Source organism: Orycteropus afer, unplaced genomic scaffold, assembly GCF_000298275.1.
Source record: "Orycteropus afer afer isolate SDZICR_OR568_19922 unplaced genomic scaffold, OryAfe1.0 scaffold00227, whole genome shotgun sequence".
Taxonomy (NCBI): domain Eukaryota; kingdom Metazoa; phylum Chordata; class Mammalia; order Tubulidentata; family Orycteropodidae; genus Orycteropus; species Orycteropus afer.
In genome coordinates, this window is record NW_006921814.1 from 2,159,888 (window position 1) to 2,176,740 (window position 16,853).

Below are 16,853 nucleotides of genomic sequence, written 5' to 3' on the forward strand. Positions count from 1 at the left end.
GGCGAGTCCCAGGTCCGTGAGTAGGTCTGGCGGATCCTCCCAACTCTTGGGGTCTGACGAACCTCGATCAGCAGATCAGATGACGGCTGCTGTCCCAAATCCAGGGGTGAGATGAGGATGATCCAAGACACAAAGCTGGAGCAAGAGGAGAGCGAATCTTCCCAGGAGATTATACCCTCTGGGAAGCTAAGGGTGGTGATTTGAATTATACCCTCCAGCAAGGCAGGACTCAAGATACATTCCACCTGTGTTGCCCCAACAGAATTAACCTAAATCCCATCACAGAGTTGATTGCCAGTCATTATAGGGAATGACTATCAGCTGCCCAGCCAAGTTGATACCTGACCTTAACTACCACAGCACCCCAAACAGGCATGGATAATGGAATTTACAAAACATCACAGAATGGAGGATAATGGCTAGAAGGGCCACATCAAGCAATTCACTGCAGCTTCATAAGGCAAAATGCAACCACTGCTGTGGAGTCGGATCTGACTTATAGCGACCCTTTCTTGGGTTTCCAAGGCAGTATCAATACAGAAGCATATCTCCCAATCTTGCTTCTGAGGAGTGGCTGCTGGGTTTGAACCGCCAGCCTTCTGGTTAGCAGTCAAATGCCTTAGGCACTACACCACCAGAATTCACCAATGTTTTATATTTAAACATGTCTAAAAAGTTTATAGCTTAGCTATAAATACACTACTAACATGAGTTTTTGCCTAACTTTCAAATCTAATCTTATAAATTTTTAGTTTATTTCTAATGATTCTAACTTACCAGTATATTCTCATGTACATAGTAACCTAGATAAAATTTTATTGAAATATGTTCCTTTTAAATGATTGGCATTGCTCTGTAAAAGACTAATCTTCAGTTCTCCATCCTCACTTCACTACCCGACATTGCATCATCATGTATCTTTTTTCATATCAATAACTGAGAGAATTTATACTAATTTAAGTTGCATTCAGCCAGAGTAATAGATTAGTAGAGAATTTGAAAATTAACTTGATTTTAGCTTTGTGCAGTCTCTTTTCATTTGTGTTTTATGTTTATTTTATTTCTGTTGAATATAGCTTATTTTGTTTTTGTCAGGACTGTCTGTCTTTTGCAATCTAACTCTTAAAGAGCTGGAGTTAGAGACTTCACAAACATCAATTAAGTAATATTATGGTAAAGTCTCTGAACTGTCACAAGTTACATTAGTCAATGAATTACTCCTCTTTAAACTAAAGGAAATAGTTGCAGAAGAAAAAAAAATGGAAAAGGGATCATTCTCCATAGTACCAGATTTAAGAAGAATATGCTAACCTTCATCTTTGCTTGACACATGGGCAGGCAATTTCTTTTAAATTAACTTTTTATAGCTGGTTCTTCAGAGATTTCATGAGTGGTGTTTATCATTCTCAAGGCTCTAATTTAACAAAGGTTAATAATAAAAAGGATACTCTCAATCAGTGGGTATGGCTGTCTAAAGAGCTAGCTCCAATTTTTGAAAGTATTAATTTTCATAGAAAGGTAATATTATTTCTGCAGAGTTTCTCATGTTTAATGTACTTTCTGAAACATTTGTACTTGCATGGAAATCTGTTGCTTTAAAAATTGAACATCTTTAAGTTCACCATCTCTTACTGAGAACAGTAATTAGAGATACGAGACACTGTCAGAAGAATAATAGAGATGAAACGGTGACTTCTCAGTTTGATAAATATAAAAATGTAAAGTCTTTGGTGAGTGTGTAAGCATATGAATTAGAAAACTTATTATCTATTTGATAGAAAAAGGAAGAAAAAATCTTAAAGGTAATTTAAGTAAAATGTAAAGGAATCATATTTAAAATATTTGTGTACTTGTCATGTTTTAAAAATAAATGATTGAGGTAACTTAATGATAACAATATCATGATTATGTGTCTATCATCATTATATTTTTTCTCTTCTAAATCACATAGCAGTTTATCTCAATGTTTGAAATGTTTCTTGCCTTATTGAATGCTTTTCATCTTTAGAACCCAAAGATTACTACGTGATAACCTATTTTTTTAAATAATACTAGTTCCCCAAACTCCTTATTTTCCAAAAGTGAATTTAAAGTCTCAAGAAGATCCTTTTGCTGACCATTCTGTTTCTTTATTTATCCTTTGTTGCTTATTAAAATAAATGCCAGTTGTATTGATGATTGTTCTGGTTCCTGAGAAAGATTTAGCCACCTGGTTAGTGAAAGGCAAGAGCCAGTGGCCTGCACTTCTTTTTTTTTCCTTAACTATTTAATTATCAGATATTGACCAGTGGAATAAGGTAATTGAACAACTAGGAACGCCATGCCCAGAATTCATGAAGAAATTGCAGCCTACAGTGAGAAACTATGTGGAAAATCGGCCCAAGTATGCAGGACTCACCTTCCCCAAGCTCTTTCCAGATTCCCTCTTTCCAGCCGACTCGGAGCACAATAAACTCAAAGGTATGCCTGTCAGGGACAATTTGAAACCACTGTGTGAGTGATGGGCTCAACAAGCAAACAATATAGGGACCACTCTTTAACTCAAGCTGCCTCTAGTTAAGGAAATGTATTTCTTAAAGGTCTTCCTTAAAAGGGGATTGGTGACGGGCTGTAGAATTGTCTGGGCTGTTTCATTAGTTTAACTGCAATACATAGTGTCGCCATAAATTGGAATCCACTTAACAGTAACTGGTTTGGTTTTAGAATCTTAAATTTATTTTGAAATCTAATTCTAAAAGAATAATGTGTTATAAATAGACATCATTGCTTCAATTCTTTTTATTATCTGAAAAATATTTTCCTCACAAGTTTTAAATTGTAAAATGTAGGAGATTCAAATGTCTGCATTTTCTTTTATTTGTATTTCTTTTTATTATATTTTATCAAGTGCTTAACCACCATCTTTTTAATGGCAAATGAGATTTAATTCACACATTTTATATTTAATATAAATACTTACATTAACAAGAAATTCTTTCTATTACTATACTTACAGTAATGAATTTGGGTAGCAAATTTGAGGGTTTTCTAAATCCACAAAGCTAGGATAATAATGCCTCTGTCATAGAATTGGAAACAAAGAATATATTTGACAATGCATAAAGTATAATGTAATAAGTCTCTAATTTTATTATTATTTAAGTCTTTCCTGAGAATCTAACTTTGATACAAATATGATTTTTCCCCCTGCCTAGGTTCAAATTCTGCCTCTATTCCTTAAAATCTGTATGACCCTGGACAAATTATCTAATCTTTCTGTGCTTTCTATAACAAATAAAGAGAGAGTGCCTACCTTATAGTGTTGTTGGAAGGATTAATCAACTTAATGATTGATCAAGTACTTAGAACAATGCCTGAGTTATAATGAATGTTCAGTATCTGCCATATATATATATATATATATATATATATATATATATATATATAATAACTCATATTATACTAACATTATTTATATTAATAAAATAAATACATAATTTATTTAAATTGTTTTTACACAGTATCAAAAAAAAAAAGGTTAGAATACATGCTTTTGAAATTTCACTGCAAATGTTCAGTTGGCAACTAAATAGAAACAGGCTTAACCTATAGACTTAACTTAAATATACCCACTCCTTACTTACCAACATGGTTAGGTTCCAAAGACCAGGGTGTTATGAAGGATCAGCATTATATGAAAATGGAGGATGACCACATCAGATCACAAAATGGAGGATCATCATTACATAACTGCCAAACCACTAGGAATCATGGCCCAGCCAAGTAGACATGTAACTTTAACCATCACAGCCCATATTACTCTTGCCTCACACCTTGCTTTAATAACTGAAATGTATATCGTTAATAGTAGATTTTTTTACTATTGTAAATGTGAAATGTCAGATAACAAAAGTAGTCAGTAAGTAAGGAGTAAGTATAGGAGCTAATATAGATTTAAATGAGACAGAAAAACTAAATACAGTACTAATATTTTCCAGGGCCTTTTAATCTACTTCAAACTTTCATCAACCCAAAAAGATCCCAAACCCACTGCCACCGAGTCCATCTTGACTAATATTGAACCACACTGGGTTTCTAAAGCTGAAAATCTTTACAGAAGTAGATTGCCTCATCTTCCTGCAGCAGAAGAGCTGGTGGGTTTGAGCCATTGACTTTCTGGTTAGCAACCAAATGCCTTACCCACTACCCCATCTAGTGGGGTTTAAATGTGTAGCATTGTTCTTGCCATTTTTATTGCATGATTGAATTTCTTCCTTCAGCTGCCTCTACGAGATCTCTGAATGGCAATAAACTGAATTATTGCTAACTCTACTGCTTTTGGGATCAACACTATACACAGATTGAAGAAGAGCTATATTCCAAGCAGGGATCTGATAGGATTTGTCTTCATGATGCTAATTGATATAGCAGGCAAAAAGTAATCCCTTCTCCTGAAAACACTGGTAGTGTGCAGTGCATCACTAGGGTTGATGTTACCCAGTGTGGTAATTCATGGTATCACCCATCCCCCAGGACCTCCTCCCATACAAGACCCTACAGAATCCTTAGCAATATTTATTATCAATTTCAATCATAGAATAATATGTGATGTATATAGTTGTAAATTGCTTAAATGTAACACTTCTTAGATTATGTGGATACTAAGAACAAAATCCACCACTTGTCAGTTTGTCACACTGTGGTGGCTTGCATGTTACTGTGATACTGGAAGCTATTCTACTGGATTTTAAATACCAACAGGGCCACCCTTAGTGGACAGGTTTCAACAGAGCTTCCAGACTAAGACTAGGAAGGAAGGACACGGCCAAGTCCACTTTGGGGGGGGAGGGGATCAGCCACTGAAAATGCTATGGGTAGTAGTGAAATGACATGACAAATTATGGATAACATGGAGAAGAATGGGAATTCCCGAACACTTGATTGTATTCATGAGGAACCTGTACCTTGACCAGGAGGCTGTCGTTCGAACGGAACAAGGGGACACTGCATGGTTTAAAATCAGGAAGGGAGTGCGTCAGGGTTGTATCCTTTCCCCATACTTATTCAGTCTATATGCTGAGCAAATAATCCAAGAAGCTGGACTATATGAAGAAAAACGTGGCATCAGGATTGGAGGAAGAATCATTAACAACCTGAGATAAGCAGACGATACAACTTTGCTTGCTCAAAGTGAGGATGACTTGAGGCACTTACTGATACTTGAGGCACTTACTGATAAAGGTTGAAGAATACAGTCTGTAGTATGGATTACGTCTCAATATAAAGAAAACAAAAATCCTCACAACTGGTCCAATGAGCAGCATCACAATAAATGGAGAGAAGATTGAGGTTGTCAAAGAATTCACATTGCTTGGTTCTACAATCAATGCCAATGGAAGCAGCAGTTAGGACATTAGACATGTAGCATTGGGAAAGTCAACAGTGAAGGAACTGTTTCAAGTGCTGAGGAGCAAGGATGTCTCCTTGAGGACTAAGGTGCTCCTGACACAAGCCATGATATTTCCAATCACCTGGTATGCATGTGAGAGCTGGACAATGAATAAGGAAGACCGAAGAAGAGTTGATGCTTTTGAGCTGTGGTGCTGGTGAAGAAAGCTGAAAGTACCATGGACTGCTAAAAGAACTAACAGATCTGTCCTAGAGGAAGTGCACCCGAAATGCTCCTTGGAAGTGAGAATGGCCAGACTTCGTCTCCCCTATTTTGGTCATGTTGTAAGAAGGGACCATTCCCTGGAGAAGGATGTCATGCTTGGTAGGGTGGAGCGTCGACGAAAGAGGGGGAGGCCTTCAACGAGATGGATTGACACGGTGGCTGCGATGATGGGCTCAAGTATAGCAGGGATCACGGAGCTGGCGCAGGATTGGGCGGTGTTTTGTTCTGCTGTGCATGGGGTCGCTATGAGTCGGAAATGACTCAACGGCACCTAACAACAACAACAACAGTAGTGAAATGTTGTCTGATATGTTGCTGGAAGATAATGCTCTCAGACTGTTAGGCACTCAAAGCACACAGTGGCTGCAATGATAGGCTTGAGCATGGCAACAACGGTGAAAATGGCACAGAATCAGGCAGCATTTCATTCTGTTGTACAAATGGCTGCCATGAGTCAGAGCCAACTCAATGGCACCTAACAACAACAACAACCATAGTTTTGTAAAATCTTTCTATACTGAATTACAACTTTATTAGCTACAATATTATTAGTAACTCAATGGAAGCTTTTTTTTTTATTTCTTTTCCTTTTCTTTTTATTACTAATTCATTCTCAAAAAAGTTATTGATACAGGTTCTCAAATATTATTTACCACCATATTGGACTTAAAATACCAGAAAAATTGACAAAATCAGCAACTATAAAAACACTGGCAGCAATGAAAACAACAGAACATGAAACCATGTAATTAGAAGCATCATTGTAATTGAATATTAATGACAACTCTGATTAGAGCACATGGAAGATTCCAAAAAGTAATTCGTATAGAGTTTTAGTCTTATGAGTATGTTGACATATGTAAGCTGAGCTTACAAAAATATTTTTATTGTTATAACTACAGAGATATTTTTATAAAAAACAATAAATTTCTGCTGAAACGTACATAGAAATTTTACAGACATTTTGGTGTCACCTCTTCTGACAATGTCACATGATGCTGTTTGCGCTCCCTGCCCCCCCCCCAGCGATGCAACTGGGAATGTAACAATACAGTGTCAACAAAGCCTTGACTAAACAATTTGGTGATAATGACAACACTTACAGAAAAGTTATAAAGATGCCATGCTTTATAACTCAAAGTTTCTTGAGTGTATTTTTTTTTTTTGTCTTTCTGATTCATTTTGAATATCTACAATTATATTGTTCTTGTAAATGGTAAGTTAATATACATATTTGTGATTATTTAAGTTTAAACATAGCGAGCTCTGGTAGCGTAGTGCCTAAGGCACTTGACTGCTAACCAGAAGGCTGGCAGTTCAAACCCACCAGCCACTCCTGGGAAGGAAAATGGGGCAATCTACTTCCGTAATGACACTGCCTCAGAAACCCAAGGAGGGGTCGCTATGAGTCGGGTCCGACTTCACCGCACATAACAACCACAACAATTTTAAACATAAAATTGGCAAATTATAGAGAATCATAATACAAATATTCAAAGTTTATACTACTGTAATTAGCAAAAAGCATTACAGATTTGCCTGGAAATAGAAGAATGAAAGATAAATCATTGAAAACTTTTTCTCTTCTCCATTTTCTTTCGAGAAATTAATATCAATCATTATTTCTTACTATTGATTATATCAGGAGCTCTGGTAGGGTAGTGCCTAAAGGCATTTGACTGCTAACCAGAAGACTGGTGGTTCAAACCCACCAGCCACTCCTGGGAAGGAAAATGAGGCAATCTACTTCCGTAGTGATACTGCCTCGGAAACCCAAGGAGGGGTCACTATGCGTCCGATTCAACTTCATGGCACATAACAACAACAACAACAATTGATTATATCATTCTTTTTGTATAGATATAGTTCATGCTCCTATTGATGAAGACAAGTCCACTGCCCCCACTCTTTCTAAGAGCAGAAACAAGGATGGATCCTATGAGTGTGAGTGGGGTGCCTGATTCTAGGTATAAAATCAGTTACAAATCAGAGATTTTTGAAGCAACTGAATGGAGTCCTGTTGGACTATTACTCGAGAAATGTTAGGAAGGTAGAATGTGGGGGCAGCCAGAGGACAGGGTCGAAGGGAGAAGAAAGGGGAAAGAGGCGGAATATCTAAGATGTTAGTAAACTAACACCTGCAAAAACCTGCCAAACGCCTGCATGGCCTGTTGTTGATATGTGCCCTCCAGTCGTACCTGACTCAGAGCGACCCCTCCTTGGGTTTCCGAGGCAGTATGACTACGGAAGTAGATTGCCCCATCTTCCTTCCCAGGAGTGGCTGGTGGGTTTGAACCGCCAGCCTTCTGGTTAGCAGTCAAGTGCCTTAGGCACTATGCTACCAGAGCTCCGCCTCCGTGGCCTAGCCAATCCAAATTAAGCAGAATATCCACCGGCCCAGGAAGCTTGAGGGTTAGGGAAGTCCCTAACTTGGAGCATGCGCTAAAGCCTCCGGCGCTGACCCAGGCCTAGTTCCATATCATTATGTTGTTGTTGTTATGTGCAGTCGAGTCGGACCAGACTCGTAGCGATTATAGTATCATCATAAAACGATTAACACCGCCTTCTTTTTACGGCTCCGGTCTTTTCATACTAGGCAAGCGCAGAAGTGCTCTCAGGGACCTGTCAATCAGCCTGTCAATCAACCTGTCACTCAAGAGACTGACACCGCCTTAAGAACACCCCCCTCACATCCCTTCACGCTCCTCTCAGGAAGTACAAAACCTACAGAAGTTGAACAGCTTTACGTCTTTTCCCACTGGGGGAAAGACCAGCTTCCACCTTTCTGGAGGAACCATTTGCTTTTAAGTCTTTTCCATTCCGCGTGAAAGACCCGTTCCTATCCTCCTTGGGAATGTCCATGCTTTTAGTAAAGTGCATGTATGCTTGTGTGATTGATGCTTTGTGATCCAAGTTTGTTAATCCTCCGCCAACTAAGTCGCCAACCATCATTCGCTCCTGCAGCCCAACTGCCAATCACCCCCTCCCGGAGATCCTTCCCGCGCGTAGGGTGAGGCCAGGGATCGAGCCTGACAATGAGAAAGATTCAATAAAGAAAATTAATTTATAGGTATTTCTGTATTTGTATTAATCTTAAGCCTCAGAGTTTCTATTTGAAAGTATGAAAACTAAAATTTCTAGAATTCAGTTTCTGAGAAAAATCATTATAGAAATAAAAAGCCTTTCAGTATAATTTAACAAGTGATTTTTTTGTAATTAGAACTTTAAAAACGATATTTATTGAAATGTAACAATACAAGAAAATACTTATAGAACACATGAAAAGGTAAATTGCTACATTTCAACTGTAGTATGATCAAAATTACGTAAAAATGCATCAACAAGACTACAGGAAAATATACTGTTATTAAGAGTGATTGCCTCTAGATGTTGGGATTGGTAGGTTTTTCCTGATTTTATATTTTATGTAATTTCCAAATTTTCTGCAATTAATCCGTATTAAGACTAAGGGTAATAATATTGGTTTAAGATATTTCTTATTTCATAGTTAAAACCATATTTTATATAAAACTGTATAGCTTTTTTAGAGCTTAAATTCAATGAGTGACTTTAATTATTGTTTGAAATAAATTCACTCATTGATTATCACAATAAGATTATAATTACGGCCCACAACAATAAAATGAATTATGATAGCAATGTACATATTGTAGAGTTTTTCAGTAGTGACTGGGATAGCACTAACTGGCTTTAGTCACTAGATAACTTATTTCATCAAATCTATCATTTCATTGGTTGAAAAATTCCTAATGATTTCAGAGATGTTAAAATGAAATTCAGTGGTTGAACCATATTATTTCTGTCACATCCAATCTTCAGATTTAATTTTTTTTATGTATAGAAGGAATTTGGACTATATGATCTCTGTGGTCAATTTGAATTTTCAATTTCTGATAATATCACTGTATGAATGAAAATACAGAACATAGAAGTTGACTAACTTCTAAACACCCATCTCTGTATTTGTCAACTATTTGCATTTGTCCTGCTCTTTACCTTATATTCATGCAGATTACGTTGCATATCCAAACCCTAGTTTGATAAACTTTATGGACTCACGGCATTTTAAAGCTTAAAGAGTCCTAAATGAAGCCATGTTTAGGCTTAAAGACAAACACACACACACACACACACACACACATATGAAATGGATTTGCTTTAAGGTATGTGACTCCTGACTAAAGGTCAGTCATTTGAAACCACCAGCCGCTCCAGGGAAGAAAGGTGAAGGAGTCTGATTTACAGCCTTGGAAGCCCTGTGGGGGTCTCTATAAGTTGGAATCAACTTGATGGTGGTGAGTTTTGTTTGGTTTTTTGGTTTCCAACACGTTAAGAATTTCACCTTATATTTGGAAAGGAAGTGCTCTTTGATTCTATGTTCCTTTTGTTTTTTTCTCCCTCCAACAGCATCCTTGCCCAAATAAAAATTTTACTAATACTTTTTCTCATTCATTGTTTCAGCCAGCCAAGCCAGGGACTTGTTGTCAAAGATGCTAGTGATTGATCCAGCAAAAAGGATATCAGTGGATGACGCCTTACAGCATCCATACATCAATGTCTGGTATGACCCTGCTGAAGTGGAGGCGGTAAGGCAAAGGCCTATTTTACTTTCCTTCCGTAAACAATTCATAACACCTGGGTGCCCAGTGGTGAAAACTGAAAGAGAACTAGAACCCAAAAGATCAAAGTTATTACTTGGCCATCTAAAAAGTTATTTCCTTCTCCCTATATTTTAAGTGCATTTCTTTTTCAGGCATTTCTATGAGAGGGTGTGATTTTAGCCCAACAATCTTAGATGTTTATGAAACACTTTAATTTGTTCTTGTTAAATACACTTTCTTTATGTTTAACCATCAGCTTCTAATGCAAATTTAACTGCACAGACACAAGAGAGGACAACTTGTTTTTCCTCTCTTTATTTGATAAGAAAGATGCCATCTATAATACAGCTTTTAGTAGGTCACTGTTGACTTTGTGAAACCTTACATGAAATGGAGAAAAGAGTGGGTATTCTAATAAAGGCATTATTTCAGGCTGCTTCTAAATTGACTAACACAGAAAGATGTATCTCCAAGTTTTAAATTCAGTTATAATTTAAGAATCTTTCCATAAGCATATGTCTTTTGTTTTTCATTTTTTAAAAATTATTTTTTCAAACATTTACTATTTTCTCTCCAATCACTTTCTTAAATCTTTGCCTTTCTTTTTCTCAGCTAGGGTTGAGTAGGGTAAACTGATGGTGTTACCATTCACACGTGTTCTCTAGGCCTTCTGATGGGAATTTTCTCTTGGTGCCTCTTTTAAATGTCGGTGTCAGCAATATTGCTTTCTCCTATAAACATGAAAATCTCAGATTACTAGAATGACTTGCTAGGTTATTTTCTTTCACATAACCCCTTTAAAAATCGTCAGAATTTGATCTTAACCTAATATCTGAAATACTTTTTTGTTTGTTTGCTGTTTTGCTCTTCTTGGACTCGTCAGTGCCCCCAATATATTCCTGCTCAGGGATGCTTTGTTTCAGCTTTCTTTCCTTTTGCTAAATTGTATTTTTTGCCCATGTCAGAGATGGTAGGTTCAAGTTTGTACAATTTCTTATTCCTTCATACTACGCTGGAGAAGTTAGAGCTGAAAGATGGTAGTGAGGAATCACTGGTTAAATTGAACTTTATAGGAATATTCAACAAATCTTCGTAATACAGCCCAATCTTAAACATTTGAAAATATCAGAAAAGAACACTTTAGTGATAAAAGAGTCTCCCAAGTGTTGGAATTGAGATGTAACTGTCCTTGATGACATTTTCTTAATATCTGCTCTGTTAAGCAGGTTTTCAATAATGTTGAAATTTTCATTTGCTTCAAATTAATTTTTAGTCACTTGATTTGATTCTTATGAAAATAAAATCCTTAAAATTAAACTTTTCTCATTTTCATGTTGATGTTCTTAAAACTAATATGTGCATACATTTGAAATATAGAATCGCTTCCAGTTTCTAGCTCTAGGGCAATTCTCAAAGATGTCATTGGTAAATTAACTTAGCATAGCATATATTCTAATATAATAAGCAAGAGAAAGTATGATGCATATGCATATGAAAATTAAGTATAAGAATCTTTGCCCTGATGAATCTAAGAAAATATCTTAGATTATGTTGATAAAAAATTTTAGACAAATTATTTGAAATTGTTGCTTCTCATTTATTTGGATCATTTAAATTATATTGCATATTTATTTTTCCTTATGTCTAATTTAATGTGTGTAATTTGTTTTTAATGGATTGTGGTCTAGAGTTTAATTGGAGTCATAAAGTCTACAGTTGTAATTCATTTGTAATTATGTTGCCTATAAAAGAGACAGTTGCTTAGAATCTATAGCAACATATTAATGAAGAAAGGCAATGAGTTTTAATAATGTATGTTAACTTTGCATGAAAAGTACTTTTGAAAGATAAAAAGATACAATTCAGGTTAATAAAATGGCTAGAGCTCTTTCAACCATTTCAATATTGTCATGCTCAGCCATGGATAACAAGACAGGAAATGTGACTTTAAAGAGGAAGGATCTGATGAAGGTCTAGGAAAAGTGACCAGTTACTGCACAGAAGAATGAGAGAGTATTTGTCATCTAGACTGGGATCATTGATTGTACAAAGGTGAAGCTGTTTTAAGTCTAGATCAGTTGGAATCCGATCCTAGCGCAAATTGCTCTATAACTATATTACAGAGCTCTCAACTAGAAAAAGACAGGTCCTGAATGTGCTTGAAGAAGGAGTCAGCTATGCTTCCTGGAACACCTTTAGAATCAGTGTTTTTGTTATTGTGTATGAGTCTGTAAAGCTTAATGACTTTTAAAGTTATAATAGAGTGATATGTCTCCTGTCAGGGCTGACAGTATTTTCTTGCAAACTAAACTCTTGTGTGTCTCTGAAAACCAAATAAATAGAAGTATCAAATAATCACAGGAATAGGAGGGAGGGATGACGGGAGAGAGACAGAGATAGAGAGACAATGAGAGACAGAGATATGCTCATTTACCAAGCCAAAGACATCAAAACTGAAAGGCAACATCAGAAGAAAGCAAATTTAAAACTAACAGGGGCAGTAAAGATACTTCTTTATTTACTCAATTCTTAACAAAAAGGAAGGATCAGGACCTGACATTAGAACCATTTTCTAAGGTAGAACTGGTGCTGGGCCAGGTTTCATGGCCAGTGGTGATGAGTCAGACATGTCATTGTGTTGAAAGGTCAGTCTCAGAGAGGCCAAGATATACTGTAGAGGTGGCTTCTCAGTGGTTTTAAACACTACTCTGGTTTGTCAGGAAACTGTGACTGACTCTTTTCCGAGATTGGTATAGAGAAAAAGGCATTTGCAAGATCAATCACTGAGTATCAGTCTCCTTTGGCCTGTTGTATTTTCTGTACCACCAATACCATGTCTGGAACAGCTGAAGCCACTGGTGGCACTACTTTATTTAGGCCTGGTAGCATAGTGACTAAGGCACTTGACTGCTACCCAGAAGGCTGGCGATTCAAACCCACCAGCCACTCCTTGGAAGGAAGATGGGACAATCTACTTCCGTAGCGATACTGCCTCGGAAACTCAAGGAGGGGTCGCTATGAGTTGGGTCCGACTCGACGGCACATAACAACAACAACACAACTGGTTTGTCAGTGGAGGGGCAGGCTGGGACGGTCAGACAGCTGGCATCTGAGAAGTCTGTTCTCCAGTGGCCAAGCCCCAGGTACCTGAGAACATAGAGGAGGGGTGACTGGTAACCCAGGACTTCTAATCTGGCAGCTGAGTCATTGTTAATGGAGAGAATGTGAGAACAGAGGCTTGGACCATGGAGCTACAGCTTTAATGTGGACTAAGCAGAGAGGTTGGAAATGTTTTGCTCCTATTTTTGGTGTCCTTTTTTGACTAAGGAAAAGTTGTGATGAATACAACCAATTTGGGTGAAGGATGATTAGCAAAGCAGGGCCAGTGCTGAGCTGGCTTTATTTCTTACTTAAATCATGATTAATTTGGGAATTGAGATGGGGATGGGTGGGCATTTAATCTACTTATACAGATTCTGAGTTACACAACCTGATCCTCAGATTCCCATTGAGAGTATAACCTGAGAAGCAGTAACACTTACATGCATTAGTGCTGCAGTTCAATTAAAATAAACACTTAGACAGTGTTAGCCCAGAACAGTCTGCAGTGTTAGACATTTATTGTTAGTTTATAACGTAAAGTAACTAATAAAGTCTTACATATGTGATTGTTGTTGTTGTTGTTGTTGTTTGCCATCAAGTCGGCCCCGACTCATAAGATGAGTATTATTTCATTACTTTAAGGACTATTTTGTTGTTGCCTACAGAGAAAGAATCCATAGGAACAAGCTAGCCTGTCTATATGTTTTAAGATATTTTATTGCAAAGCCATCACAGAATTTCATGCCCTTTGAACTGAATGACTGTATAGTTATTATTTTCACCATCTTCTTATCTGCTATTGTATCCTACCAGTTATTACTAATAAGAGTGCATCAAAATGGTGATGAACTATACAGGAAAGATGCATTATTTTCCAATTCTTGTGACATAAAAATGTAAACTTGAATGCTGATTATGTCTGCAAATGTGTTGAAGGTGAATCTGACATGAAAGCTTGGAGATCATTGTAGAGTTGTTTTGTGCTACAGTTCAGCAAATATTAATAATTCAAATATCAACCCCACAACCGTGAGTAGCAAATGTTCACAGGACCTAAAATCATGATGAGAAGAATAGATTGAGGCTAAGCATTGGGATCAGGAAAGACTGAGAATAGATTCAGGTATTTGCTTGGTCTGAGCTACCCAGGATGAGAGCTGACACAGACAGGTAGACAAATAAGGCTGGGCAGGTAGTTTAAACCAGCTGGGCAGTCAGGAAAGATACGTGGTCAAGGTCAGAAATTTGAGCAAACAGGACTCAAGGAGCATTTAAATAGTGCTCAAACTAAGAATGTTTTCAGATTGTAGTGCAGAAGTCAAGAGCAGATGTTCTTGGACCAATCTGGATAAAAGCAACAGTAGGAAACCATGAGCAGCCCTCGGGCAAGAAGATGGTTTCCTGGAGCCCAGATTGGTAATTGATGGCCTGCCCAGTGAGAGACGGAGCCACGGGCACAGAGAAGGTATAGCTGCTTTTGGAGAGATGGATGGGGGGAAATGGCCTGGCTTTTCCACCTTCCACCTCTATTTCCTGGTAGCCTCTATCTTGGTTCAGTGCAGCCCTGAGCTAGCTGACAAACAACTGTGCCTGCAGGAGTCAGTAGCTTCCTGATGAACAGAACACACAAAGGAAGGACCAGGACTGCAGCTTCAGGCAAACAGGCACAGAGCTAACACTCCATTTATTCATGCTTTCCTTAGTCACAACTCTGGAATTCCTGATTCAGTAAAAAATGAAATAACCAGGGACTTGGGCATGCTTACCTATAGAGAAGTCTTTGGAGGTTGGAAGAGGTGCATAGGGGTCTCACTGGGTAGAAGTGAAGTAAACATTACCACTAATTACTGCTTACTTTGTATAAGGATCTTGTAATTTCTTGTCATAAAACCCCAAGCACTATATAAACCTGATAATTGTGGCATAAGAGTCTTTCCTATTGAGTTTTCAGTTAAATGTGCACACTTCCTACCTTGTGTATGCTGATGTCACTTTTGCCGTGGGCTTGAATGAGGAGCCTATAAGCTTGTTCAGCTAGTGTTAGACAGTGTGCCTATGAGAGTGAAAGGATTCAGCAACCTGTTTTCTTTCAGGTTGCTTTAATTCTATTCTTCCCTGACAAGTGAATAAATTACATTCGAATAGATTTCTATTATTTTTTCTTCTCCCTTCTGCTATTTTACATCTTCCTTCTTTGTCATTCCATGTCTTCTTATCCTTTTATATTTTTATCTAGCTCCTACAGGCCTGCTCGCATAGGCTTTTATTACTTGTTAACAGTTTCATATTTATTCATTTATTCTAGAAATATTTATTATGCTCAAGCTGTGTGCGCCACACTGACTTGAGTGATAGAGATTCAGCAATAAATTTTAGAAAATAAAAAACAAAAACAAAGTCCCTGTTTTCATTGAACTGGTAGCTTTATATATTTAATTAATAGGTAATAGCAATAAATTGTAATGAGAATCTGCTTATCTTCAAGCAGATATGCACCAACTATTTTGATTTATATTTAACAAATTATTATCATCTATCTCTAGACATAAATTTTTTTGAAACTATTTCTGAATATAAAACAATTCCCTGATCAGATTTTGATAACTGAAATAAACAGATTAGCATTGAATGACAAAGAAATTGTGAGTGTGTTACACTAAGTAATGGAAAGAATTAATAAAGATTCATCTGTAAATGCATTAAATATCTGGGCCCTTCTACCAAAATTTAAGTGGTTGAGAGAAATGGTAGAGAATTATTCTCATACTTAATCAACACTTATAATCATCAAGTATATTTTCTTAGTAAGAGCTAACATTATTTGGTTATGAATATCATGTGCCAACTTTATTATTAAATCAATTAGTGAGTGAGTTGTTTGGATGTCTCTACCTTCATTACCTATGCTTAGTTAGTTGCCTTCTGCTGAAATTTCTTGAGTCATAATAAGTCCTTAAAACAGTATGGTAAATAGGCTTATGAGTATATTCAATTATAAATGTATTTAATACATTCTAGACCCAGATGTATGTGTATTTAGGAATGATAAGGAAAACTATGAACCACAATGAGTATGAATTATGAATTTGATTCACTTTAATGTTCCAACAGTTCATTAGTAGTTGTCCATAGTTTGGAGATAAAGCACTGGATAAAATATGCATATACTCGCTTCAAATATTTTATAATCTCTTTATTAACCTAGTGAGTCTGAGAAATGGTGTGTTGTTATAAATGAAAACAGCTCTGTCCAGTCTGTATCTTTCCTATTGGGAGGAAAGGGGATTAAAGTCTTTGTAATTGACATTTCTCTTTGGTCAGTAATATTGAAAGGTTAGGCCATGTCCTCAAGACAGTTTTGGAATAACTAACTAATATGAAATTCAAAGCTACTATTTTTATTTCCTAATTTTCCTTATAGGATACAGAAATATGCCAAAAACAATCAATAGATATTATTTTTGTTAGCCTTTAGT

The 16,853-nt window shown here is 36.8% G+C and overlaps 1 protein-coding gene across 1 annotated transcript in view; it reads left to right on the forward strand.

Moving 5' to 3' along the window:
* The window catches only part of MAPK10 (mitogen-activated protein kinase 10), a 230,968-nt gene that overhangs the window by 166,824 nt on the left and 47,291 nt on the right, over positions 1 to 16,853 (forward strand). Inside the window, exons 8-9 of the mRNA XM_007948822.2 lie at positions 2,278 to 2,460; positions 10,136 to 10,260. Of these exons, the coding sequence (XP_007947013.1) occupies positions 2,278 to 2,460; positions 10,136 to 10,260 (308 nt within the window). The remainder of the gene's footprint in view (positions 1 to 2,277; positions 2,461 to 10,135; positions 10,261 to 16,853) is intronic.